Source organism: Planococcus citri, chromosome 2 (assembly GCF_950023065.1).
Source record: "Planococcus citri chromosome 2, ihPlaCitr1.1, whole genome shotgun sequence".
NCBI classification, from domain to species: domain Eukaryota; kingdom Metazoa; phylum Arthropoda; class Insecta; order Hemiptera; family Pseudococcidae; genus Planococcus; species Planococcus citri.
The window spans coordinates 63,761,176-63,787,093 of record NC_088678.1 but is presented as its reverse complement, the minus strand read 5'-3'; the positions used below and the strand labels follow the sequence as shown (position 1 = coordinate 63,787,093).

The following is a 25,918-nucleotide window of genomic DNA, read 5'->3' as shown; positions in this document are numbered from 1 at the left end:
TTTACTAAAATTACTCAAAATGTTCAACGAACACATTGATGTTTTAATACTGCAAAATGTTCGTAGTTTTATCCTCTTTACATTGATTTTTTCCCGAAAGCTCTACCTTTTACCGTTCAAAAGTTCTTGAAGTTAAAAGTTGCGAAAACAAGGCAAAAACCAGCTGCGGACGGCAAGTAATGAACTCTTTTGGCAACTTTGACCTGCAAGAACTTTTGAACGGTCAAGGGTACAGCTTTCGGGAAAGAATCAAATTAAAGAGAATAAAACTACGAACATTTTACTGTATTAAAATACTTATGTGTTCGATGAAAATTTTGAGTAATTTTAGTTCAAAGTTCAATACTTGCCACCCGCAGCTGGTTTTAGCCTTGTTTTCGCAACTTTAAACTACGAAAACTTTTGAACGGTAAAAGGTAGAGCTTTCGGGAAAAAATTGATTTAAAGAGGATAAGACTACGAACATTTTGTTGTATTAAAATATCAATGTGTTCGTTGAAAATTTTGAGTAATTTTAGTTTAAACAGCGAGCACAATACCTAGTACATTTCGCATCGTTTGCACACCACTTCGATTATCAGACGGGTGTGACGTCACTTTTAAATGCCCTATAGCCAAAAGCAAAAAATTTACAGAGTTTGAGTTTTATTTAAAAATTTTCACCTTTTTCTTCATTATTTTTCACAACAAGCAATCAATAAAAAACTATTCGGAATTCGATTTGAAAAATATTGAATGAATAATTATTGATGAAAAAATATCGTTAAAATAAATAATAAAACATAATATTATTATTAATTAAATTCCAAATTCTAAAATTTCTCATCTGGCGATGATAAAATAATATACTTTATCACTCAGTTATATATCAGTAATCACCAATTCGTCTCTACAAAATACATGTTTACTGATTGACTACAAATTGAAAAAAAAATTAAGAATAAAATCTGTTGCAGTAAGGTTTTACGTAGCTGCTAAAAACCCTAATTATCAATCTCCTCACTCTCATACTTTGGTCAAAAATAAAATATCACGCAAGACTAGATCAGAATAAACTACTAAGCTATTTGAACAAAATGAGGAAATGCTACCGAGATGAGCAGCTCACAATTCAACAACCTCTCGAGCCTATGTATTGATACCATGCATGGCATATATGTAATGTATGATCCTGATTTGCAAGGGGTTTTCAGCTTTTGAGCCGTCGCTCGGCGCGAACATATTGAAATTTATTTTGAGAAAAGAGCTCAAGGAATGGAGACAAGGCAACTAGAGTTATCCCGAGAGCAGCGGTGTTGTTTATTTCCCTTCGTAGTGCCCTTATTACAAAAGCGCTTCTACTACCTAAATGGTCCTTCGAGCCGGATATTTTTACACCGGCTCACATAACACTATAGGCAACGCCAAATCTCTGTTCGGCTTGAAAATGGGCTAAATTCGATACTTTAGACCCTAAAACAAAAAACAGAGAGGGATTTTTCAATTTGAGTTGTTTTTGTGGTCAGGAGAGATGTTCAAAGTTGCAAAAATGGCTGTTTTTCCATACTTCACAAGTTTGTAGCGACATCAGTATTGTTTTGCGGGGGAAAAAAAAACAAGGTTACTCGTATTTTCGGATTCTACGCACCCCCGATTTTTGATTTTCAAAGTTTCAAGCACATACGGAAAATTTCAATTTGTATAATATTTTGAAACTCAGAGCGCGCGACGCTGGCGTTACTCCACCACATAATCGTGGCGCGGAACTGTGTTCACCCGAAGTTCAAATGGAATTTTTCGTATTTAGAAAAATTAAGTCTTAGGCGCTTGAAACTTCGAAAATCAAAAATCGGGGAAAATGGTTCACTTAAAAAAGTGCGTAAGATACGAAAATGACCTTGTTTTTTTTCGCGAAACAATATGGATGTCGCTAGGAGCTCTTAAAGTAAGGCAAAAACGGTCATTTTTGCACAAAAACAACTCAAATTTAAACAAGCAAGGTCGCAGGCGACCTGGCAACGGATTTCCCGGATTTAAATCAACTAGATCGACTCAGAATTTCACCATTTTTTCACAAAAGAGGTTTGGGTAGGGTCCAAAGCGGAAATAAACCCAAGATTTTTTTGAAAATTCCTCCTCTTTGAGGACCAATATCCACCTTCAGAGGCACCTTCAAAACTTGAAGTTTTTCTGAGTAAATTTCAACTTAAAATGGAAGTCTCCGCTGAATTTTCTTAAAATTTTCCAAATTTCATTTCGTGATCCAACCAAAAGAACATAACTAATAAGAAATACAAGTTTTAAAATTTCTTCATTATGTACCTATGTAATAATTACATAATACATACTTTCTTTTCAAAAAAAAAAAAAAAAAAAAAAAAAATGTAGAAATTTACAATAAAGATAGAAAATCTTTGTTGAAAATCTATGTCAGCCATCTGCAGTCAATAATGGACTATGGATCCATTGTTTACAATACAGCTTCAAAAACTGACCTAATGAAACTAACTCCAATTACCAACCAAGCATTACGTTTATCAATAGGAGCGTTCCGAACCAGCCCAATAATCAAACTTACAGAGGATTCTGGAATTACTTCTCTACGAGAAAGAAGAAACTAGGTACTTAGCCCTAAAACAATATGTCAAAATAGCCAAAAATACAAGACATATCAATCATCACAAAACATTCCACTCTCACCTTCAACACAAATATGGCATATACAAACCATTTGGATAACTATAGAACAAAAGATTTCACTGGGACTTGACCCTCTCAACATACCTCAGATTGAAAGCTATTGTAAACTGTACCAATTTATAGTACCAACAAAAAATACCTCCTACAGATAAAATAGAAGAGAAGAGGTGATTCTAGCAAGAATTCGAACTGGTCATACTGCATTAACTCACAGATCACTTTTCACTGAAAAATCCCTCAAAAAATGTGACACATGTAATGTGAATGTAACAGTCCAACACATTATAGAATCATGTAAAGTAGGTATATGAGAAAATCAGAGACGAAACACTTGGGGTAAATTTTAAATACATACAAGTACATGAAGATCAAGAGGAAATGTGTGTAAAATTGTTCTTGTTTCTAATTCATGCAGGGATTTATGATTTGTTATAACTTATGTTTTGCTTTGTTGAATTTTGATATATTTTTGTTGAACTTGTTATATTGTTGTGAATTTTGCCATACTTTTGTTGAGATTATTTCGTTGTTATATTTTTGTTATTTGTTAATTTAATTTCTGTTGTTGGATTGTTGACGTTAAAGGCCAAGATGCCGGACGTCATAAAATAAAACTTTTTTGATTGATTTTTGATTGATTGATTGATTGATTAATAATTTGAAATTCTCATACTTGGTTAATTTTAAAAAATATGCTTTTTATTCTTCTTGAAAAAATCTCTGATTTTTGAAAACAAAAATTCATCTCCAAAAAAAGTAAGTAGTCTTGTTTTTTTGCATTCTCGCTTTTTATCAAAATTGTTGCACCAACGTAAGTTCGCTTTTTTCTTTCACTAAAATTACCTAAAAGTTTCACAGTTTTTGTCAAAAATTTCCAAAAAGTATCACTTTTTGCAAAAATTCTCAAAATCTTGCATTTGACAATTTATTTTGAAAAATGCTTTGAGACGAATCTTTCGTTGAAACCATTTTTTTGGTCTCGTTTTCTGCCAAAAATTGCTACAAAAAAGTTGAAATGACAAGTTTCACTCTAATCCAAAAATTGTAGGATGAATGCGTCACTTTTTTACCAAAAAGTTGCAATAAATAGCCCAGTGTTCAATTTTCGGTTTTTTCATCAAATTGTACAAGTATCCATCTACATACATACATGTAGTTTCATTTTTACATTTTAATGAGAACTGAAAAAATCTGGCTTTATTTTCATCAGTGATTTTTTTTTCTGCGTTGAAATATTTTGCCCATGGCTTCGTCACTTTTTTGATTATTTTTTAAAGCTTTTCTGGTTAGCGAAATAGCTTTTTTTGAAAAAAAATGAGTGCAAGCCGTGACTATCCTGCAAACCGCTTTTCGCGAATTCTGTTCAGTTCATTTTTGAATGAGTATGACCGATGATGTGAAAAATTGAAAAAAAATTGTACCTATTGAATAGTTGAAAAATTTTGATTCAATTTTATGATTCGACTAAAAAAAGACCATTGAAGATGGTTTGTCATAAAGAACTAATTTTTTCAAATTTAGATAGGTACGTCAATTTTTTATGTGCTCTTTCCATCTAGCAATGTTTGGTTTCAAGCAGAGTTCTATACATATGTGTGAGTGAACCTGATAGAAAACTGTGTTTTTATGTAGACAATAGACCACTATAAAGAAAGAAAAACTCATAGCTACCATCGTTGATCGTTCACATACAATACAGATTTGTTTGGCTAGAGGAACAATGTGCGATTTTGATTTCTGAAATAAGGATAAAAGCAGAACATTTAACCAGTTTTTAACGGTGCTAAAGGAGAAATTTCGTGCTGGTGACATCTAGTTTCTGGATGTCTAACTAGTAACTACATTGATGCCGATGGAGCTATAAGGGTGGTTTATCTTCTTACGAAGTAGGTAGAGGTACAGGTAATACTTATGTATAATCAAAGACCTTACCAAGGATAAATAGCACTATAGCACACGTGCTGAATGTAGAGGCGTGTTTTACAGATGGTGGGGCTGCTGAATGTATCGGTAGTGGTACCTCATATGGTACATTTCGTGTCTTTACTCTTTGTACTTCGTCAATATACGTTGTTCCAGAGAATAAAGAACGATAAACGGTGCACATTGACCGCCGTAAATGCGTTGGAAACAAGGATAAAGCAAACCGCTGAACCACGATGCAGTTTGATTTGAAAATCGAATCGGAAGTCGTTACAGCTATCCTGTTGTGATAGGACGCACGACGCACACAGTATCGTGTATTCTCATTGCGGTAGGAGGTTGTAGAACGTAATGGTTCGTTGATACTGGCTGATTTTTTGAGTAAATAGTGAAAAATTATGCTTTTAATTATCGTGAATTTGATTCTCGTTTTTATCGATCAAACATATTCGCAGCAATGTCTCGACCATCAAGGCAATCCCGTTGATTGGTATGTAATTTTATTTATCAAATTGCTAATACGAATACGTAATTTGCATTGATCGAAGTGATAAGCTTTTGAAATGTGATTCAAACATTGAACTTCGAACAGCATTAGTGATACCTAATATGCAATTGAATAATGTCAAATTTTTTCAGGTTTGCGTTGTATAAACTTCCCAAAATTCGAGACCATCCGAATAAAAATGTTCAGAAAGGAATAGCTTATTTATTTGTTACCTCTGATACAGTAAGTAAAGGATGGACTCTAGCTAATGATACAATAGCGGACGAAACCTCCATCCCTGGTAAAACGCTTTCGGTCATTATTGGCAACGATGTCGAAGTGAGTTGAACACAATTTTTTTTTCGTTAGAAAGCTCAAGTAGGTACCGGTCTACAGTACCTACCTAGTTCTTACATTACAAGTAGAAGGGATCATTTTTGAAATGTTTTTGTTGTTTTGGCAGGATATTTTTTGGATATTCTACAACGATCAGCCTCCTAATCAACCGTACACTATTTTACAAGGGCATACGAAAGGAGCTGTAGTGGGTAGTCGTGATAAAGGATTTTGGCTCGTTCATAGTGTGCCTCATTTTCCGGTGATTAATCGACAGGATGGATATGTGTATCCACATACTGGAACCACCTATGGCCAAAGCCTTCTCTGTATTAGTTTGAAACCCACTGATATGGAGAATATTGGTGAGTCAGCTCATATGTAGATTACTAGGTATCTCTATCCTACTCGATATATATGATTGCTGGTACATCATTACCTATATACTATAATTTTTGCCTATGTTTGCTTTTTTCAGGTACTCAATTGATGATTAACGATGCCAAAGTGTACGAGAATACCTTTCAAGGAACTTTAGCCGATGTATTTCCTCAGCTTAAAAAAGCAGCAGATATGCAAAGATTATCTCAGAATGAGAATATTGTTACGATTCAATCGGTCGATGATGTATCGTTTCTATCTTTTGCTAAATCTGGGTCATTCAATAAAGGTACATATTATACATACTTACATTCATGTATTAGAAAAAGAATCAACCGTCTTAGATATGCATCAAATTGAATCAGTACCTATTCCAAAAATACAAAAATTGAAATTAAAATTGCAGTAATGAGAAAAAATGCCCATGCAATCGGGCAAGCCGTAAATCACACATCTTACTGGCTTCAAAATCATATTGATCGAAAGTAGAGAGGCATGTACAAAGTATTTGGCATATTTTGAACACCCCATTTTCGAAAGATAATTTAAACAGCATAGCCGGGTAAAGTAGGAAGGTGATTTGGCCTCATCCTGGGATTCTGAAATCAACCAGCGGAACTCTGTGATGTAATTTTCAAATCTCCGAATCATCTCTAACCCCTTCAAAAAGGGGTTAAATCGCAATTTCAACTGAAAATGTCCAAACCTGCACAAAGTACACAGGGTCATTAATGGAATGGAGGCCTGAGGAATGAAAGATTCAAACAAACACAAGGGTCATATTTTATGGGAATTTTTCCAAACATATTTCCTGGACAAAACGCGCATTTTCAGCTTTGAACCATGGGGTTTCAAATTTTTTTCAAATCAAATCAAATATATTTATTGCAGGTCACAGCTTTCGCTGCATTTACAATGTCATACAAAAAGGTACTAATAGATCCTACCTACATTAAAAATAAAAAATAAGTTTTTTTGAAAATTTTTTTTGCGTTAATTATATTATTATATTCACTTAGAAGTCAGCAAATTGTACGTACTTTTTGTCAAGAATGTCTTGTTTTTTCAAAATTGCCAAAAAGTACTTTTTTTTGAAAAAATTATAAAAAGACCTAGTTTTTTACAAAATTGTCAGAAAGTGCTGATTTTAGTCAAAAAAAGGTCCTATCAAACTTACCAAAATCTTTCCTCGGCTCTTAATTTTTTCAGTTGAACATCAAATTGAAAATGGCCACTTTATGATATCTGGCCACATTTTTGGGCTTTTTACCTTAAATAGGTATTTCTGTGATTGATATGAAACATTTTTTAAAAATATTTCAAAAAAGTAAAAAAATTAATTGAAATTAAAATACCTACTTTTGGCAATTTCAAGAGGAAGGTATAGGCAAAAATGATTAAAAAATCCCTGTGAGTGTCAGTTGCCCAGCCATTGTACCTATTCGTTCATTTTTTTTTTTTTTTTTTTTTTTTACAGATTTATACAGTCAATGGGTGTCGGACGAATTGAAATGTACTTTGTTTGTTGAAACCTGGCTACATGATGACAGATTGCCATCAGCTTGCAATGAAACGTATCCGTAAGTTGGATTATGCGAACTCAAAGTTTTCAAAGACAGATTTTAATTCGCAAAACTAAATGTAAACTATTTTCATCGTTTTCAGAGTCCATAACATAAATCAAATAAAATGGAATACTCACAACGATCAATTCAGTAACTACAAAGATCATTCAAAATGGACAATTTGCGCTGAAGAAAACATCCCATGGATTTGTATTGGCGATATCAATAGAGCTGTAAGTTTTATTTTTCCTTTTCTTATTCATATTCTACAAGTGCTCCATGGCTGTTTTAAATATTGTATTTCAACACAAATAATTATGTTATTTCAGTCAACTCAGTTTACACGTGGAGGCGGTACAGTGTGTTTGAAAAATCCTAATTTATGGAAAATGTATTTCAAAATGGTCGCAGCGGTAGAACCGTGCCCTGCCTAATATGATCTCTCTCACTTACTTGTTCATTTTTCAGTCAATTTGTAATGGTACATACTATTGGTATTTAGGTCTTTTTAAATTATTTTGTGTATTCTTGTTCATTTTTAAAGGAGGTAGGTAAACAGAAAAATAAATGTAAATTGTATTCATTATCCCTTTAAATAAAACATAAGACTGAATTGAAATAATTTTGTTGTTGTAACATTTAATTAAGTAGGTAATTATTGGGATTTGTATAACACACTGAACATTTTGTTTTTTTAAAAGCGATCTACTCGTATGTGCTTCAAAGTTGAATTTTACTGCGCAGGGCATATTTTCACAATTTTGAACTTCCACTCGTTTTGAACAATAAGATTTGAATAAAAAAAACCATATTCAAGAGCACAAAATTCTCAACAATTTGTTATCTTAAAACACTTATGCGTTCACTGAAAATTTTGAGAAAATTGTCATTACTGCACAAAATCAGATGAAATTCATACCAATGGATAGTTAATATCAATCTTTAAATTACGTTCTCATAAAATTTTACTCAAACCTTTTTGTTTTACCAAAAAAATCTAAAAGCCATAAAATAGCATTCTGTTGTCATTTTACCAATGCGAGATCTTCCTCCCAGTGACCTCAAACGCCAGGTGCGGTAAGAGGGACAGTCGACAGTGTCACCCCATTTTTTCACGTAAAACGGGTTTTTAGGTAATCTTCGAGTTTATCGCTGAAGACGGGCCAGAAGATTATTAAACTCTCGTATTTATATAAAATCCTGATTTTCAAGAGTTCTTCTGCTTTTGAGCTGTGGGCGCAAACACATTGAAATTTGTTTAGAGAAAAGAGCTCAAGGAATGGAGGCACTCGAGTTATCCCGAGAGCAGCAATTTAGTTCATTTCCCTTCGTAGTGTCCTAATCACAGAAGCGCTTCTGCTACCTAAATGGATCCTTGAGCCAGATCTTTCAACACTGGCTCACATAGTTCAAAAAGCTCGCTCCGCTTGGATCGCCATCTTGCAACTATTGAGCATCTCACTCCTTCGAGGCCATTTTATTCCAAGTTCGAGAAAAACGTCTCAAAAATCAACTTCAACAACCCTGGAGGTAGGTCAAATAGGGTTGGAGGGCTGAAACAAGCAAACGACATTTCAGTGACGGTAAATTTATACAGGGGTTACAGACTGTCCCCGTAGATTGAAAAACGCATAAAATAACCCAAAATCCACTTTTTGACTCTGGAAAGAGTTAAATTGGGTTGGAAGGTTGAAACCTGCAAAAACAATGAATCGCTAATCATCACTGTGTAAGTAGACAAGACATCTGCTAATCGCTGATTGCAAAATAGTGTTTGCTTTTGCTTTCACCATAATTGGTTAACGATTCTAAAATCTTGTTAAAAAATTATCAATTTGAAAAAAAATCTGAATTTAAAATATTTATTAACTTTTTTTTATCTATTATAAGAAGTCTCGTCTCTCCTTCCGGTATTCACCTAATTTTTTTTACAATATCAGTTACCAAAACTTAATCTAACATTTGGTCAGTCGTTTGCTGAAAAATGTAGTTAGATCTTCGTAGCAATCAGTATTAATAGAGTATGTTGAAAGTTGGGCTCCCTAGGTCAATTTTGGTGGAGGAGGGGAGGTCCAAAATAGTTTTAAAATGGGGGTTTTCCACCTTAAATGAAGTGAGGATCATCTAAGAGGCTGAAATTCGGATATGTTGATCACAATGGGGGTACCGACCAATGATATGATTTTGGACTCTCTTCGTTCATTTGGCGTCATATTATGTTCCTCCAAAAAATGACTATAATGTACATAATGAAATCATGGTATTACGTCATGAAATATTAATCTCTCCCCCCTCCCTCCAAATAGCTATCAACAAAACAGACATACCCTTAAGAACAGAATTATTAATTGACGTAATTCATTTCTTGAAGGGTTACTATATACAATCCATACCTAAGATAGATTTTTCTCAAACGAAAAGACTCATTATGAAACACTTTCGCAAATATGACCGTTTTTATTCTCCCTCGTCGCTGGATTCTTTCTACATCATTTTCCCATCCGTTAGGTAATTTATTCGTCGGCTCTAATTTATTAGCATATTTTTAATTGTTTTTCAAGAAGTCATCGTCCTTGACAGTCACACTGACTTTGTTTCGTTCTGGTTTGATTTCGTCGTCGAAATCACTCCTAATTAAACACCCGAACAAGAAAAAAAAAAGTGTAACAAACATAATGTCAGGAAATGAACTTTTACATAAGTATTTTGATTATGCTGGGCAGGAATTGCAGTAATGATAGAACATCCTTTTTTATTCTCATTTTTTTCGGAGCATTAAGTACTTATATGATCGTTCGAATTGTTTTGAAAAATTGCAATCAGCCTTCCAGATTGCATACAAAATAATTATGAACATTTTATAAATTGTATTACAAAAAACTAGCGAATGATTCAATATTCAATTAAAATTTTAATTTTTAAATGAAATGAACCATTCAACGGATGCAATCACATCTGCTTTTTTGCCTCAACCTAAAATTCATGATCATTACAGAATCTCGTGTTTTCTCACGAAAAAGTCCTTATCGTAAATATTGGTCCGCTGAGAATGATACCCTTCCACGACATGGAACGATATCTGAAACATATGTTTCTAGACGATTAGTTCGAGTTCAGCGTTTGTGTGTGCACGTTCAACGACATGAATCGAGCGGCGTTGCCTCAGGTACCTACCCAGCGATTACTGAAAGATTTTAAAATATTTTTTATTCATTTTAAATCAGAAGTAATTTCAATTTACGTACGTTGTTCATCAGAGACCATTAAGAGGACGAGGGTGTATTCGTGAGACTAAATGGAGAACAAGAAGGTTCCAAGGAATTGGCGGTTTGGTGAGTTTAATTCACTTTTTAGTTACTTACAAGTTACGAGTACAATTACATATTTCCAGATTACTGGTTATTAGTATTTTTTTCACGCAATTACGATTATATTGAAGTCTTACAGAAATTTTATATTGTTTGGGACAACTTCCATTGCAATTGACATGGAATGAATCCCTATAATCTGTTCACCATATGAACCAAATATACACATGCAGGATACCATATTGTGCTCATTTTTTTCGTCAAACATTTTTTCGATTCGGCTGGTTATTATTATTTAAACATACTCGTATTATGAACTCAAAGTCGAACCAAACCAAAATAAGAACTACATGTGCTCAACTTGACGAATAACAAAAAACAATTCAGGTCAAATGAATTCAATTTACATTTTCAATACCCACTTTTGTCAAACCAGACACTCGATGAAATATGCATATAATCGATTCCCATGCATTTTTAATAATATTTATTTAGTTACCCGAACGATTTGTTTCAGCTACGTTCCATTCACGATTTAAATGAAAACGTTTACGATGCGGATGATGATTTACTAGAAGTTCGACGTAAATTACAAAAATCTCGAGGAAAACTTGGAGATATTCTGGATAAAATCGACCGTTTAAAAGAAGATCTCGTCGTCAGGAAAGATGCTCTTCAAAAAAACACCCAAGAGTTGCGTGCAGCTATCGACGATTTGAATTTGCCCAACAGCCTGTATAATTTAAACGAAGAAGAGAATAATGTTTTGAAAATGGATCTGTGGATGTCTGAAGAAGATATTGTCGAGGCTCGTAATCACATTCACGATGCCGAAGATGATTTAAATTTCGAGGTAAATCTGATACAAATAGGTATTAAGGTATTCATTTCCAGGCTTCTGTTAAGATGTTAATGTTAATGAATGCTTTCGAGGTTTAGTAATTTAGTGAAGTTTCGCTAATTGATAGATGGCTTCAGCTTATACACTTGGGTATACATTAGGCATAGTATGATTCAAAAATCTTACACTGTTTTAATAGATAACTTTTAATGGGATCAAAAAAACGGTTTCAAAATATGGCTTTAGTTCCAGAATACATCAAAAATTGAAAATTTTGAAAATTTTTCTTTTTATTTCGCTCATTTTGCCTAAAAAACTCGAATTCTCATTCAAGTTTGGTAAAAAAAAAAAAAAACAATAGTAAGTAAGGGAACCAAAAAAAAAAAAAAAAAAAAAAAAAAAAACGATTCCTAAAAACGGTTTTGATGGCTCTTCTCATTGAAATCATGTTCTAAATCTTGGGATGGTTGCCCTTCTCCTCAAAAACTCAATCGGTAGGTACAATAAATAGTTTAAAATTTAAAAAAAAAATCATTTCATTTGGACTTGGTGGTTCTTCTGTGATTTTTTTTTACCAAATTTTCAAACGGTTCTGGAGATCATGGCTACCGTTTCAGCTGACTAAAAATAAGGGGTAGGGGGTTTTCAACTCGTTTTTTTGAATGTCTTCTGGAATAAAAATAAACATTTTTCACCTCTGAGTCTTGTAATGATCGAGATTTTTTCGTCGAAAGCTCAAAACATCAAAGTTTCACCAAAAAGGAGTACCTAGTACCTGCTAAATTAGCCTTCATTAACCTCCTTCTGCGTACCAACTTTTATGCAAACATCCAGAATAATTTCGCCTTCGATTTCAAGAATTGATTTCATTTTTCAGGTTATACACGAGTTAATGAACAAAAAAACTGCTGATGGGACCGAATCAGAAATTATTGAGAGCGGAGTGCGGAATTTTGATTCTATTACGCTGCCAAACGTCATATCAAATGGTCTGATTCCAAATGTAAGAAAACCATTACCTACCCATGCATGAATATTTTTCACTAAAATATGTACTACAGCTTGAGGATAGTTACATCTATTGAAATTACCTACATGTGAGTTTACATGTGTAGGCATAATCAGCATTTAACGCTTCGTTTGTGAAGATATGATAAGCCGAAGGATAACGTCATTATTTCTTATAATCAAAAAATTTCTACGAAGGTTTACTGAGGACTGTTCTCTTTAAATGAAGGGTGAAAAAATTACTGGAAAGATATCTCGAAAGTTGAAAATTGTTAAAAGGGGTAGATAAATGAATACTTCTAACTGAAAATTTAAACACACAAAGTGCTCCTATACCTACACTTCGATAGATTATCATTTTGTCCCATTTCAAGAAAAAGGTCTTCCTTTTTTCTCCAAAATTCTAATTCAAATAACATTATTTATTTACAGAATGGAATCGTGAAAATGAACCGCAGCAAATGTTGTGTGTGTCTGAAGGCGAAACTAGACTGCGTTTTGTACAAATGTGGCCATGTTTGTACCTGTTACACTTGTACTGAATTGATATTGGCGGATCGAGAAAACCGAAAATGTCCAGTATGCAGAAGTCCCATAAAAGACGTGATAAAAACCTATTTTGTTTGCTAATCTCACGCAAGACGTCAATGCAATGCAAAATGCTTGTTGCTCTCTTTGATATAAGCCGTTTCGAAAAAAAAGTGTACCTACTTTTAAGTCTTATGTGAAACTTAATCGAGTTCGTAGCAATAAATTCGTTTATTTTAGTGCGATTTGTTTGTTATGTTGATTGGTGCAGTGAACTGAGATGAACAGAAACCAGTACGTGAAATGAAATATTCAACTTGGTGAAGGTGTATATTGGTTCGAGTGTAGAGAAAATAAGCATACTGTGACTACGAGTTAAAACTCATTATCTATCGGTAAACAATAACTCATATTTACATAGGTATGCGAGTTTACTTAAGTAGGTTTAAAAACTATCTGTTAGTTGAGGACTAAGGGTACCTACACTTCATAGCTGTTATCAGTAACGTTTTTACATTTAAGATACACCACTTTCGAGGAAGATATTTCGGCAACTATTTAATGAATTTTGCTCATTTTTTTTTTCATTTGAAAGATAATCAATTTGTTACCGAACAAATGAAATTTGAGATTTCTCGAATTAATCGATCAGAAAATTCATGAGAATGGCAATTCTGCAGGAAACCTTTATTTATCAAAGTCCAACTCACCATTTAATCATAATATCCAAAAAATTTTCATGTTCATTATCTAAGTTCGTTACCCTAAAAATGTTGAAAAAAATCAAAAATTCAACGAAATACTTCTTTGCAATTTTGAACATTTGATTGGGGGCGGGGGGCGGAGGAACGAGGCATAATTGACGGTATCCAAACATGTATGTACATTACGTAATGTGTTTATCTGAGCAGCCGCACTAAACGTGGTTTTTTATATTATTGTGCTTGGAATTCAGTTAGGTATAGTTATTTCCTCTCGAGTAGCCATGTACATATGTAGTACTCGTATATTGTTATTATGTACACTCAAACGAGCGGCGATAGATGAATGAATTAGCAGCTTCAATGTACGGCCTTGGCGGACCTTTGTAACATTCATTATCTCGTTAGATACTTTACAATAGAAAGTTAATTTTTGAGTAAGTGGATCCTGCACCACCATAAGTCTTTTGTTAAATTTTCTAGCTCGAACGTCATTACAGCCGCGAGCCGCAATGTTTCTTTGAATGTTTATCTCGTTCACAACACAAACCCGTTAAGTTTTCTAATCAACGAAATATCTCGATTAAAAATTAAAATTTTTTAATAACTTGAAAAAAATCCTACATAAACCAACCAGCTACTATCACATAGAATTTCTGACTGAAAAAATTCATTTAGAAAACAGTAGCATTCTTTCAGTCATCTGAAAATAAATTCTAATTTATGCAATTTCCGAATATGTCAACGAAATTTCATTTTAATGCATTTATGTGGGAATCCACCACCTTTGAAGTGAGAAAAACGAAAATTATGAAGCTGAAAAATCATTGAAATAACGTTCATAATTAGCAAGACTCGGATATTCATTCTCCTAAAAACCCATGCGCTTAAAAATTCCCTAAAAAATGCCAAAAATGCTCTAAATTCCAAAAACATTCGCTAACGAAACCGCGAACTTTTCATCTTTGGAAATGTTCATGGTGGAGAGGAAAGAGCTTTTTTAAATCCTTAATTTGATTTTTCGAAAACTAATTGATAGTGTTTTTTAAACCTGATTTTCTTTAGAAAAGTTCGTGAAAAAAGATGTGGATCAGAAAAAATTATGCCAACAGAAAGATGACAAAATTTACTTTCTTCTGGTATGAAAAAAATATGAAGACCTTGAGATGGATTTTGAGAAAAAATCCGACTTCTTTTTCAGCCAACCTCGCGGTCCACCACTTGCAACCTTTTTCTCTTCAACAGTTTTCAGCTGTTAATTCCTCTCTTTACGAAGGATCGCGTATCAGGGCGTCCACTCATTTCTGGAAATGATTTCCCTGACTTTTCCAGGTTTTCCAGACCAATTTCTACAATTTTCCAGACCCTTCAAAAATGAATTAGATGGGGGGGGGGGGGTAAAATATTTTCGAACATCATGAACTAGTGCCAAATATCGTTAATATGTAGGTCTACAGTTGTGCTCTTTTTTCCAAGCACGACTGTGTGCTCAGTGGAGTGGCCCACATTAGAACTTGGCGGGGAAATTTTTTTTGTTTTTTAGTAGGACCCCCTCCCCCTCAGCTTGGTGCTACTCCGTGAGAAAATAACACATTAAAAATTTCAGCTCAATCGATGGTATCAAAATTTTTAAAAAGGGAGTGATTCTGGTTTTCTTTTTTTCAACATTTTTTATTATTATTTTGCATTTTTTTGGTTCGAGTATTATTTGTGTATGTTATTTTTCGGTTAAATTATTCCATATTCTAAAGTTGTGAAAGAGCATGTTTAATGGCCCGAGCGAAGCAAGGGCAAAAGCTTTTGAAAATTTACAATTCAAAAAATAGAACGACTTCTTAAAGAAAATAGATTTTTTTAATGTCAACATTTTGAAAATTTTATCAATAGTTTTTTGAAATTCCAGAAAAAAAGTACTTATTCAAAAAGTTACAAAAAAGGTGACAAACCATGGGCAATACATTTTAATGCAGAAAAAAGTCACCAAAAAAACCAGGACTTTTCGTTTTTCAGCAAAAAGTAGGACATTTAAAAAATTACTGCTAAAACAGTCATTTTCAAAGTTGAACTACAAATATTTTGTAACTTTTAGATGGGGAAAAAATGAATTTTTTGGCCGTTTTGGGCCAAAAATTGAGAATTTTCGCGATTTATGGCAATAAATACGAGACTTTTGACAATTTCAGCAAAAGAAACGGCCTTTCAGCACTTTCTGGCGAAAAAACAACACAGAACTATTATTGGAAAAAAGTGAGTTTTTCGGGGACAAAAAAGAGAAAAGTACGGGGTGGGTGGATACCCACCAAAGTTGTCAAATTTAAGTAAAGTCGTCAAGTTTTGATAAGCTGGCACAAAGTTGACAAATTCAAATTTTTTAGTATTAATAGGGTACTGTATAATAGGTATGATCGACGTCAGTCATTTTGGTTGTCTCGCGTCGTTGTGTACATTCGTCGATAGTAAATGTTGTATAAGTGTGGGTGAGACTTACTCACACTTATACAACATTTACTATCGACGAATGTACACAACGACGTGAGACAACCAAAATGGCTGACGTCGATCATACCCATTATACAGTACCTTAGTATTAATAAAAGAAGTCATTTTGCCGACTTTTTTGGTACTTCAATTAAAAATTTTTAAAGTCTATACTCTCGCTTCGCAATAATGTTGTTTTTCTGTTTCTGAATATTTCTGCACGTGGAAAATGTCTGTTCTAGGCACTTATTTACTTCTTGACTTTCAAAAATGTAAAATGTGGAGAAATTGACTTTTTTTTAAAAAAAAAAACAACAACAATTTCCATATTCAGTATAATATTTTGAATATTTCGGTCCTCGTTTCGATTAAGCCTGTTGGTTTTTCTTTTTCAAAATCAAACTTCCTAAAATCAATTATTCACATTCAAAAAATGTTCAATAAAAAAAAAGTTTTTTACATCTCAAAACCGTATAGAAAGCTTTTGCTTTCACTTCGTTCGGTCCTGTTTGCGTTTTTTTTTTCGAAGTTGAAATTTCTGAAAAATCATCATTCAAATTCTAAAATTTTGAAACCAAAAAAATCAAACGCCTTGCTTTTTCACCTATTATCAAAATACCAATTTTCAAAGGGTTTTGCCCTCAGTTCGTTCAATCTTGTTTGCTTTTTTTTCGATATTGAAATTTCTGAAAAATCATCATTCAAATTCTGAAATTTTGAAACCAAAAATCAAACTCTTCAGATGAAAAACATTGTATTGTATTTTCACCTATGAAAATACGAATTTTTGAAACCTTGGGCCAATTTGTTTCTCTTTTGCAAAATGAAAACATTCGATAAGACTTTACGTACCTTCAATGTCAACTTGCAGAATTTTTTTCTCATCTTTCGTTTTACTGTTTTACTCGACAAAATTGGTATTTTTTTCTCATATCAGCCGGCAAATTTTCGGTTGCACCCCCTCCCTCTCCAAACAAACCCTTTAGTTTCGTCCCTGCCATTGCTATCAATCCCTAGATTACGAGGGACTTCTGATAACAGCTGCATGCTACATTCATTCTGTTTTGTTGTACTTTTCACGCTGTCCTCACCCTACGTCTCGCGTGTAGGGTACCTCTACCTACACCCATTAGGCCATTATAGAAGACAATAACCCTACATTGGAACACATTTTCTCCCTTCGCAATACTACTGTCAGTCCGTGGTAACCGATCGAATTGTCACAACTTATCATCGCGTTCGTTTTTGTATATTATTTTTTCATAAAAGTACGTAAAGGAAATAACCCGAGCTCTACACGATAACGAAAAATTCTGGTGTCGGTAGTGAACCCCTTAGTGCTGAACTTCATCACTTCTATGTACTAATACACCTGTAACGTTATCTATTTATTCATGTACCTTGCTATTTGTCATACTGTGTAACCAGTTCACTTACATAGATAGATAGTTCGAGTACTTCTATAGTTATACGGTGCGCTCACAACTTACTAGTGTTGCTCAGAGTTAAGTTGCTGGAGCGATGTGAGATTGCGTAATGTGTGATTTATGCGTGAACGCGTTTCGTTTAATAGTTTATGATATTTTCTCGAAGAAATAAGACGTTTTTTTCGCGTGTACTCGACTGTTTGTTTACCAGCTGTGGTGTCCTCAAAGTTCAAAGTCATGGTAATTTTTTTCTCTCAATTTGTGGTGTTTTTTTACGTAATTGATTTTTAAAATGTTTTTCAAGTTGGTGTTTTCAATAAAACATTTGATTATTTTTTTCTAATCAATATTCGTCGATGTTTTTATCAAATTATTCGGCCGGCTGTGTTGATTAGTGGAACTGATTTGACCAGTGTGCGCTACTTATTGGTGTAAAATTGCAAATTTTCTGAATGTAAACAAAATATCCAAGGCTGCCACTACTGAGATTGATTGAATTGATCTCAAGTGAAAAAAAGATACATTTCAATTCTTTTATGAAGATGCACTGATTTAGCAATTTTGATTTCGTTCTCATTAAAAATGGTTGTATCGGTTTCTAAAATCATTGATTCTCTGAAAAAGAAAAATTCAAGAGTGGTTTCATAAATCAGAGACCAATTTGAGGTACTTTTTAGCCAAATCTTGTACCTATCAAAAATGTGAATTCATTAAATCAAATTTCATTGATTTTGGGCATGCCTAAAATTTCAGTGAATTCAAAATCATCAAATAATTTGAATAGAAAAAAGTTCTCAATAATAAGTCTGAAATGGTAAAATTCCAAATATGTATTCAATGTTTTAGATTCTGGCTTTTTGATGGCTCAAAATTTAAAATACCCAGTTACTTCCAAAAATATACCTACTAGATATTTTTATACGTACTCACTTAATTTTTCAAAACTGACCCTACTAATTTAATATTCTTTTGCAGAATCTTCGAAACAGACAAACGCTCTACGTTGAAGAAATTCACAACAAATTAAAATCCACTCATCACTCGAAAAAGAAGAGTAAAGTCCAAAAAAAGATAAAAAACATCGATAGCGTCGGAGTACTGGTGAGTCTGAGTACACATTTGATACAAAACTTTTATCTTTGAAAAAAAAAGGATTGTGCATTCGAACAAATATTTATCTAACGTACTGGGTATATGGTCAAAAGATAAGCGTTCTATCAAATACTATAGGGTGTTTCCGACCTCCCGCCGTTGAAATGGTGAAATTAGTCATACTGCATTATACTTATACATAGGTGCGAGGGTCGGATTTACCGGTGCGGAGTCGATAGGCATATGGCAGTTATTTTTCAAAGTTTGCATATCGATTTTTTTTTGTCGCTTTATCTTATCACGTTTCACCACTATAGGACCAGATGATTCGTTTTTCTCATTTTCTGTATAGGTAACCGTAGTGTAGGGTGAATAGACCGTATAGGTGACTGTTTTTTGGAACTGTGATAATTTGAGGGGTCGTTTAGCGTTTACATCCGTTTGAATAAATACATTTTGTTTTACATCGTTTCGAGTATTTTTTCAAATACTACAGTTGACACATTCTAGATAATAAATTAAATATGCGTTTGAACATATGTTGTTACGGGAAGTGAATACCGTGTAAGAATGAAGGTATTCCATATGTAATTAACGAATGTTTTCAAGATATTCTACTATACCTATACGATGTTATTAATTAATGTTTACTTAGGATTTAATGTACTCGTATTTAATCCTTCCCGTATTTTTTCCTACTTCTTAGCTGCACAGAATACACGCCGCTAACGATGGAGTTTACGAAGCAGCCGAAGATTTAGTCACGAGTAGAAGAAAATACCACGAGATTAAAACCAAGCTACGAAACATAATCGCAGAAAAAGACCAAATACGAGAAGATATTTTCCAAAAGAAAGATAACCTGCAGACAGTCACTTCGGAATTGCATAATGCTGTAAGAGAGCTGAAAACCATGGATATAACTGATTTAAGCGAAAAAGAGACCGTAATTGTGCAGCTTAATTCGTGGCTAGTCGAAGAAGACGTTATTGAGGCGTGGAAACATATAGGTTACGCTGAAGATGATCTAAAAGAGGTAGTTCATATTTTTGTACACTATGTTATGGTAGTTAGTCAATTTTAATGCGTTACAGATGTTGTTATACCTGTCGTTGTTTTTTTTTCTTTCAGAATACTTGCGGGACGAAGAAGAGTTTGAAAAGAAATGTTCAGTCGTTGAATTCGGTTTTACTTCCTAATATCTTTAGGAATAGCACAATTTCAGTGGTATGTCAACAATACTTTATGTAATGATCAGGATTCGGATATTCTTTCTCCGAGAAACCCTTAATTATTCAGTTTAGAATTTCACTAAAAAATGCCAAAATTTCTCCAAACGGTGAAAAAAATATTCCCAAACGATATGGATGCTAGTTGGGGGGGGGGGGGGGGGGATCCTCTTCTGAACGATTTTAATTACATTATAAAGTACCTAATATTGAGAATTCACAATTGAAAATTCAAAACAAGCAGGAACAAAAATGAGGGGGTGTTGGGGAGGGGAGGACCACTCCGCAAAAAATCTCAAAAATGCCAAATGTGGAGAAATTGACTTTTTGTACAAAAAATTACCCGATAATTTACTTCTTGAATTATAAATTTTTGAAAATTTCGGCCCTCGCTTCGCTTAAGCCCATTTGTTTATCTTTTTCGAAGTCAAACATTCTAAAAATTGATTATATTCACACTAAAAAAATTGTTCAAACTAAAAAAACCTCATCAACATGAGAAATAAACGTTACCTATTTTGCTTCTCAAAACTCAAATTTTCGTAAGCTTTTACCCGCATTTCGTTCGGGCATGTTTGCTTTTCTTTTTCGATGTTGGGATTTCTAAAAAAAAATCATTCAAATTTCTGAAATTTTGAAAACAAAAAAATCTAACTCCTCACATTAAGAAAAAGGCTCTTTCAGCCACCAAAATACGAATTTTCGAAATCGAAACCTTTTGTGCTCACTTTATTCGAGCCTGATTGCTTTTTTTTAAAACTTGGAATCTCTAAAAAATCATCATTCAAATTCTAAAATTTTGAAACCTAAAAAATCCAACTCTTCGTATAAAAAAACATTGTTTTCGTCTTTCAAAATACGTATTTCTCTTTTACAAAATATAAAATTCCCTGTTTAAGGCTTCTAAAAATTGAACAGAGAAAACGAATGTCGACTGGCGGAATTGTGTTTTCAACTTTCGTTTTTATTCGGTATACCTACAATTGGTATTTTTTTCTCATATCAGTTGGAAAATTTTCGGTTGCACTCCCCCCCCCCCCTCCCACAAACCTTTAGTTTCGTCCTTGAAGACAAAGTATTATATTTCATAATAAAATTTAAAAAATCTGTCTTTGTTTTCAGCCTGATTTTTTTTCTAGAAAATTTTGTGATTAAAAAAATGAAAAATTATCTAAACACAGGGGGTGGCAAAATTTTAAATTAAATAAAATATTCCTTAAAAACGTAAAAAATTCCCTTTAAAAATCCCTAAATAAGTTTTTTTTTATGCTCCTATATGGATAGAATAATATGCGAAAAAAAATCACTCAAGAAATTAGGCTCATTTTACAGAAGATTTTATGAATCGTGAACATGATTGAAAAATTCCCTACCAAAATTATGCTGATATAGGATGAAAATCCGAGCCTCACTACTTATTTTTTATCGGTTAAAATGCATCGTCTTGATTAATACGTTACTATTTTTTTTTAGATCGGATCGATTAATATTAATCGAAATAAATGCTGTATTTGTCTGGAGCAAAGGATAAACGCTGTGTTATACAAATGTGGCCATACTTGCATGTGTTTCGACTGCGCGACCAAATTAATGGATACCAAAAAATGTCCAGTTTGCAGAAGCGAGATTATTGATGTGATTAAGACTTATTTAGCTTAGCTAAGCTAAAAATTTATTATTGCACTATTATTATGAAAATGAGACTTTTCTCGTTGTAGTCACGGTAACCTTGGTTCATATTTTATAAGTTTATGTTTTCGATGAAATATTTTTTATTTTGTACAGTGTTGATGTTGAGTTTTTTATTTTTGTAAAATTGACGTGTTTCTTTTATATATACATTGATTGTATTTTCGACAAATATAATGCGAATTTCGGTTTTTACTTTTACTTGAGTACCTACGTTTTTAGTCTGATTTTATTACTAATAGGTACCTTAACTTGTACATACATGATTCGGAAACAAAAAATGATGGACAATTAGCAGGGATCCCCTGAAAGAAGGCAATCAGATGCGGTGCAGGTGCAAAAGAAAGATAGTAAGCAAGGTTGATTTTTATTCGCTGCATTGAATTGTTGATAAATGTATGTTTACGTCTCTGAAAAGAACTGCGTGCCTGCAGTTGACAAAAAGGAAGTGGAATTGATTTACCCAGGTAAAGATCTTTAGACCTATGCAACTGCTGCGGTTAGAAACCTAGCTACCTGTTTTGTTGTTCCGAAGTATTAGGGTGTCTTTCATGTTCACCTGATGTAGACATTTGAGCTCACCTATAAGAAGAACCCTCCTTTCGTAGAAACAGATGACTTCATTCATCGAGTGCTTCTTTTAAAGGTAAGGCACGTGCTACGAGGGTAGTGAGTTGTGAATTGAATAGGTAGGTAGATATTGATATTGACATTCTAATATCTACTGTAGACTTTTTCCTTGAAGCTGAAAATTTCATTTGTTTTCAAGATTGCATAAATTAAATTTACTCAAGTTAGTGTTTCTCGTATCTCTTTATTGTTGTGCATTCGCCGACGTTATCAATAAAATAATAATATTAGAAATTCTCTTCCATTTTGGACTTAAGCCTTCGAGTAATGAAACATTGAGTGTGTGAGTGGATCACTGAAAAAAGGAGGTTTTGGCTAAATTCAGTGGTGACTTTTATTCTGAGTGAAAAGTCATTCAGAAAGATTTTTTTAAGCTCCTTAAGTTCCTCAGAACGAGCTTTGGAGGAGACATATGGATCTTCATAGAAATGATATTTTCGAAGAAATCAGGATTTTTTTTTCGCTCCGGCCACTTATTAACCTGATAAGGAAAAATGGCCCAGTTCCAAAAATGAAGCCAAGACTACTTTCAGGGTTTTACTGAGCGATGAAAAAATTTTCAAATCGTATTATTTTGGAATACAGTGATACGTTTTTGGTAAGTGATTATTATTATTTAAATTATCAATAATGGCCAAATTCAAAACGCAGATTTAGGATTTACCCAACCCCTTTGAAGACTTCTGGTTTAGCTCACTGCAGTGGCGTAGCCAGGATTTTCTCAAGGAGGGGGCAAAACCAGATTTTTAGGCATGAAAAATCTAAATGAGCGGTAATTTTCTGGAAATCTATTGTGATGCGTGGTGATTTCATGAAAATGAAGGCAAAATTTTGCATGTTTTCTCTCAAATTTTCGCTCGCAAGGGGGGGGGGGCATGGCCTCCTTCGCCCCCCCTGGCTACGCCACTGGCTCACTGAGCCGTTAGGCGGCTCACATTTTTTCTGAGTGATCTTCCACTCAATGTTGAATTCCTCGCCAATTATCGTCAACATAAAATGAAAAATAAAAAATAATCCATATAACTTTCATGAAACTTACTCCAAAGCCTTTGAACTTTTATTTTTCGAAAAATGGTTGTTGTGATTTTTTGCAGACTTCCGAGTAGAGTAGACCTCTCGGAAGATCCTCGATCAGGAAGTCCCCGCTGTTATTCTTTGGATCTCACGGAATGTTTTTGTAAGTCTGTATTCACTATTGTACCTAATGCAATATTTTTCACAAAACACATTTCACAACCTGAATGAAAAATACAATAGCTTTGAAAGTAAATAAGAAATGTCAGGAAGTATCACTACGAACAGACACTGAAATTTGATCACCTTTGATTGCCCATTGTTATTATTCCACTGTTTTTCATTCTATTACCTTAGTCAGAAGACATTTTTTATCACCTATGTCAAAATGAAAATGATAGCGAATTATGCAAACATAATGTAGCCGAAGGTATTAAAAAATGCTTCATGATATGTAAATGTTGACCACTGAAATGAAAATACAGTAGAGCTATCTAGAAATAGAAGTTTTTAAATGCGAAATTAAGTTTCATTTCAAGGATCACAAAGATTGAATTAGACCCAGAGAGATCACAAAATGATGAATCTCCGGTTACTTGAATCATTTCTCCAAAAATCCCATCCCATCCTGAGAAGAAATATCAGCACTTAATAAATGCCATTGAAGATGATAATACTCGTATAATGGTGAAAGTAGAGCAATAAGTATATTTTCCAAAGCCTAACAACTTTGGTTCGGGACTTTGTCTTGCGTTCAAATATTCTCTGAGTGATATAATCAGAAACTGATGAACTACCAACAAAACTGGAGCTGTTTCACTGTTTGGATTTCTTTTTGTTGTTGAAAAGCAAATACCACGGGGGACTGCACAAACACTTCAGAGGGTGACCCTCTGAAATTTTTCAGCCCCCTTTTTTAATTCAATCAACATTGAAAAAATTATTTTACTTCTTTTTTTTTCATGAAAGCATTCAATTTGGATCCTCTCATTTAGTACAAAAATGTAGTGAAAATCAACATTTTAAAAGACGACTTTACGACAATTTTTCATACAATCCAAAGAGAATTAAGGCGAGAGGAGGAAGTAATTTTTTTCATCTAGTTGCAATCCGTAGAAACACATAAAAATAGTCAGATTTATCCAATTTAGATTTTCCAGCCAAGTACAGGTGTGTAGAATATACTATTTTTCATGCATGTACCTAACAAAACATGCTTCCGACTTATAAGCTACGTATACCCAAACACATAAAAAGAGGCACAAGGAGGCCGCCAAGCAAAAAAAAAAAGAACAAAAGTCACATTTCGTGAATAAAATCCATTACCTACCAAAAAAACATGATTTATTAGGTACCAAGTGCACATTGTGGCTGTGATTTATTACAAGACCACCTCACCTCTTTGGACCCTGTTACAGGTACCTACTATTTTCTATCCATCTTTTCTCGTAGTACAATGATACAATACCTACTCCATACATCAAGAAGGAAAAAATCTCGACATAGGTATACTGAATATCTTACTTTGGAGATGATATAAGATTTCACTACCATCAGTGAATTTTCCTTCAACTCTTCGTCTAAAAAAAGGGTCACTTTAAACTTGGAAACGTCGGGTCGTATGAATGGCTTGATAATTTGGGCCAAATATCATTCACTCTTTATACACATTCTAAGCATAAACTCGTACACTTTTATAGCAACTACATTCGTGGAAAGTTGAAATGAAAGTGGCGTCTCGAGGGAACTTTTATTCGTTTTCAGCTAAAAGGTTTGATTTTTTTATAGTGTATAAGTGTATACATAATAAAAAATAGCTAGTTTCCTATCGAAAAAGAAAGGGAGGAAGCAGTAGCAAGTCACACAGGTATGTACCAGCATTAAACAGAGTAGATGTACATTTTATGACGATTGTGGCCGAACTTTAGTACAGGCAGAAAGATTACACCTAAAAAAAAGTTGGTCTTGTGATTGCGGAAATTTATACAAGATTGTACGAGTACTACTGGAAAAAATTTCTACTCTTTCAAAACACATTGCTCAAATACCTACAATTTCACCATGGTCTGAAGGCGTCTGATCATTAGAGCTTTGAAACTGAGTAGAGGAATAAACAAAGCTTTTGAAATGATTAGGTAAATAGTGCTTCTACCTAAGAGGATTTTTGTACTGTTAGCTACTCGTTTGTGATTACAGCCACAATATTTCCGCAGCCAATTAGACAGAGCTCCCAGTTCATTGAAGATACAAGAGCTTTCATGCAATGCTACGTGCACTTTACGTTTGTAATAAAGAAGCACGCTTTCTGTTATTACTACATATTAGTATCCAAGAACCTGTAACTGATTTGATTTGAGTGCCCGCCAAAGAGTCGATTACAAAATTCTCGTCAGCGTGCTGAAACATGAGGTGACTCAGGTGAGCCCCATCAACTTAACAACTTCGCCACTCTGTTCAGGGTAACTTCAAGTTTGACAAACTTTTAAAATACGGAACTGATGGGAATCGAAAACAAAATCTCAATTCACTACTTTTCCCTTCGGATTAATTCAGTAACACAAGAACTACAAAATATCCAAAATCATACATATGCACACAAAAT

General features: G+C 33.7%; 4 protein-coding genes across 8 annotated transcripts in view; 3 read left to right on the top strand and 1 right to left on the bottom strand.

Annotated features, from left to right (window-relative positions):
* The window catches only part of LOC135837009 (insulin receptor-like), a 438,237-nt gene that overhangs the window by 261,197 nt on the left and 151,122 nt on the right, over positions 1-25,918 (bottom strand). The window lies entirely within an intron of this gene.
* On the top strand, positions 4,742-7,993 carry LOC135837006 (deoxyribonuclease-2-alpha-like). Its single transcript, XM_065352118.1, has 7 exons — positions 4,742-5,092; positions 5,242-5,428; positions 5,553-5,790; positions 5,904-6,095; positions 7,284-7,386; positions 7,472-7,604; positions 7,701-7,993. The coding sequence occupies exons 1-7, from the start codon at positions 5,001-5,003 to the stop codon at positions 7,803-7,805; spliced, it is 1,050 nt and encodes a 349-aa protein (XP_065208190.1). The 5' UTR covers positions 4,742-5,000; the 3' UTR covers positions 7,806-7,993.
* Positions 10,435-13,301, top strand: LOC135837005 (baculoviral IAP repeat-containing protein 3-like). Its single transcript, XM_065352117.1, has 5 exons — positions 10,435-10,537; positions 10,629-10,703; positions 11,197-11,532; positions 12,398-12,523; positions 12,961-13,301. The coding sequence occupies exons 1-5, from the start codon at positions 10,514-10,516 to the stop codon at positions 13,156-13,158; spliced, it is 759 nt and encodes a 252-aa protein (XP_065208189.1). The 5' UTR covers positions 10,435-10,513; the 3' UTR covers positions 13,159-13,301.
* On the top strand, positions 17,314-21,873 carry LOC135837004 (putative inhibitor of apoptosis). Its single transcript, XM_065352116.1, has 5 exons — positions 17,314-17,902; positions 18,638-18,763; positions 19,461-19,790; positions 19,886-19,981; positions 21,457-21,873. The coding sequence occupies exons 1-5, from the start codon at positions 17,900-17,902 to the stop codon at positions 21,640-21,642; spliced, it is 741 nt and encodes a 246-aa protein (XP_065208188.1). The 5' UTR covers positions 17,314-17,899; the 3' UTR covers positions 21,643-21,873.

What these genes read in the sequence shown, in the direction of transcription:
- LOC135837006 (XM_065352118.1), top strand. Translation starts at nt 5,001, where the DNA reads ATGCTTTTAATTATCGTGAATTTGATTCTCGTTTTTATCGATCAAACA. An exon ending in CACTGATATGGAGAATATTG is followed by an intron (nt 5,791 to 5,903) that starts GTGAGTCAGCTC and finishes TGCTTTTTTCAG; the next exon opens with GTACTCAATTGATGATTAAC. An exon ending in ATCTGGGTCATTCAATAAAG is followed by an intron (nt 6,096 to 7,283) that starts GTACATATTATA and finishes TTTTTTTTACAG; the next exon opens with ATTTATACAGTCAATGGGTG.
- LOC135837005 (XM_065352117.1), top strand. Translation starts at nt 10,514, where the DNA reads ATGAATCGAGCGGCGTTGCCTCAG. An exon ending in AAGATGATTTAAATTTCGAG is followed by an intron (nt 11,533 to 12,397) that starts GTAAATCTGATA and finishes TTCATTTTTCAG; the next exon opens with GTTATACACGAGTTAATGAA. An exon ending in CAAATGGTCTGATTCCAAAT is followed by an intron (nt 12,524 to 12,960) that starts GTAAGAAAACCA and finishes ATTTATTTACAG; the next exon opens with AATGGAATCGTGAAAATGAA.
- LOC135837004 (XM_065352116.1), top strand. An exon ending in CTGAAGATGATCTAAAAGAG is followed by an intron (nt 19,791 to 19,885) that starts GTAGTTCATATT and finishes TTTTTCTTTCAG; the next exon opens with AATACTTGCGGGACGAAGAA. An exon ending in GGAATAGCACAATTTCAGTG is followed by an intron (nt 19,982 to 21,456) that starts GTATGTCAACAA and finishes ATTTTTTTTTAG; the next exon opens with ATCGGATCGATTAATATTAA.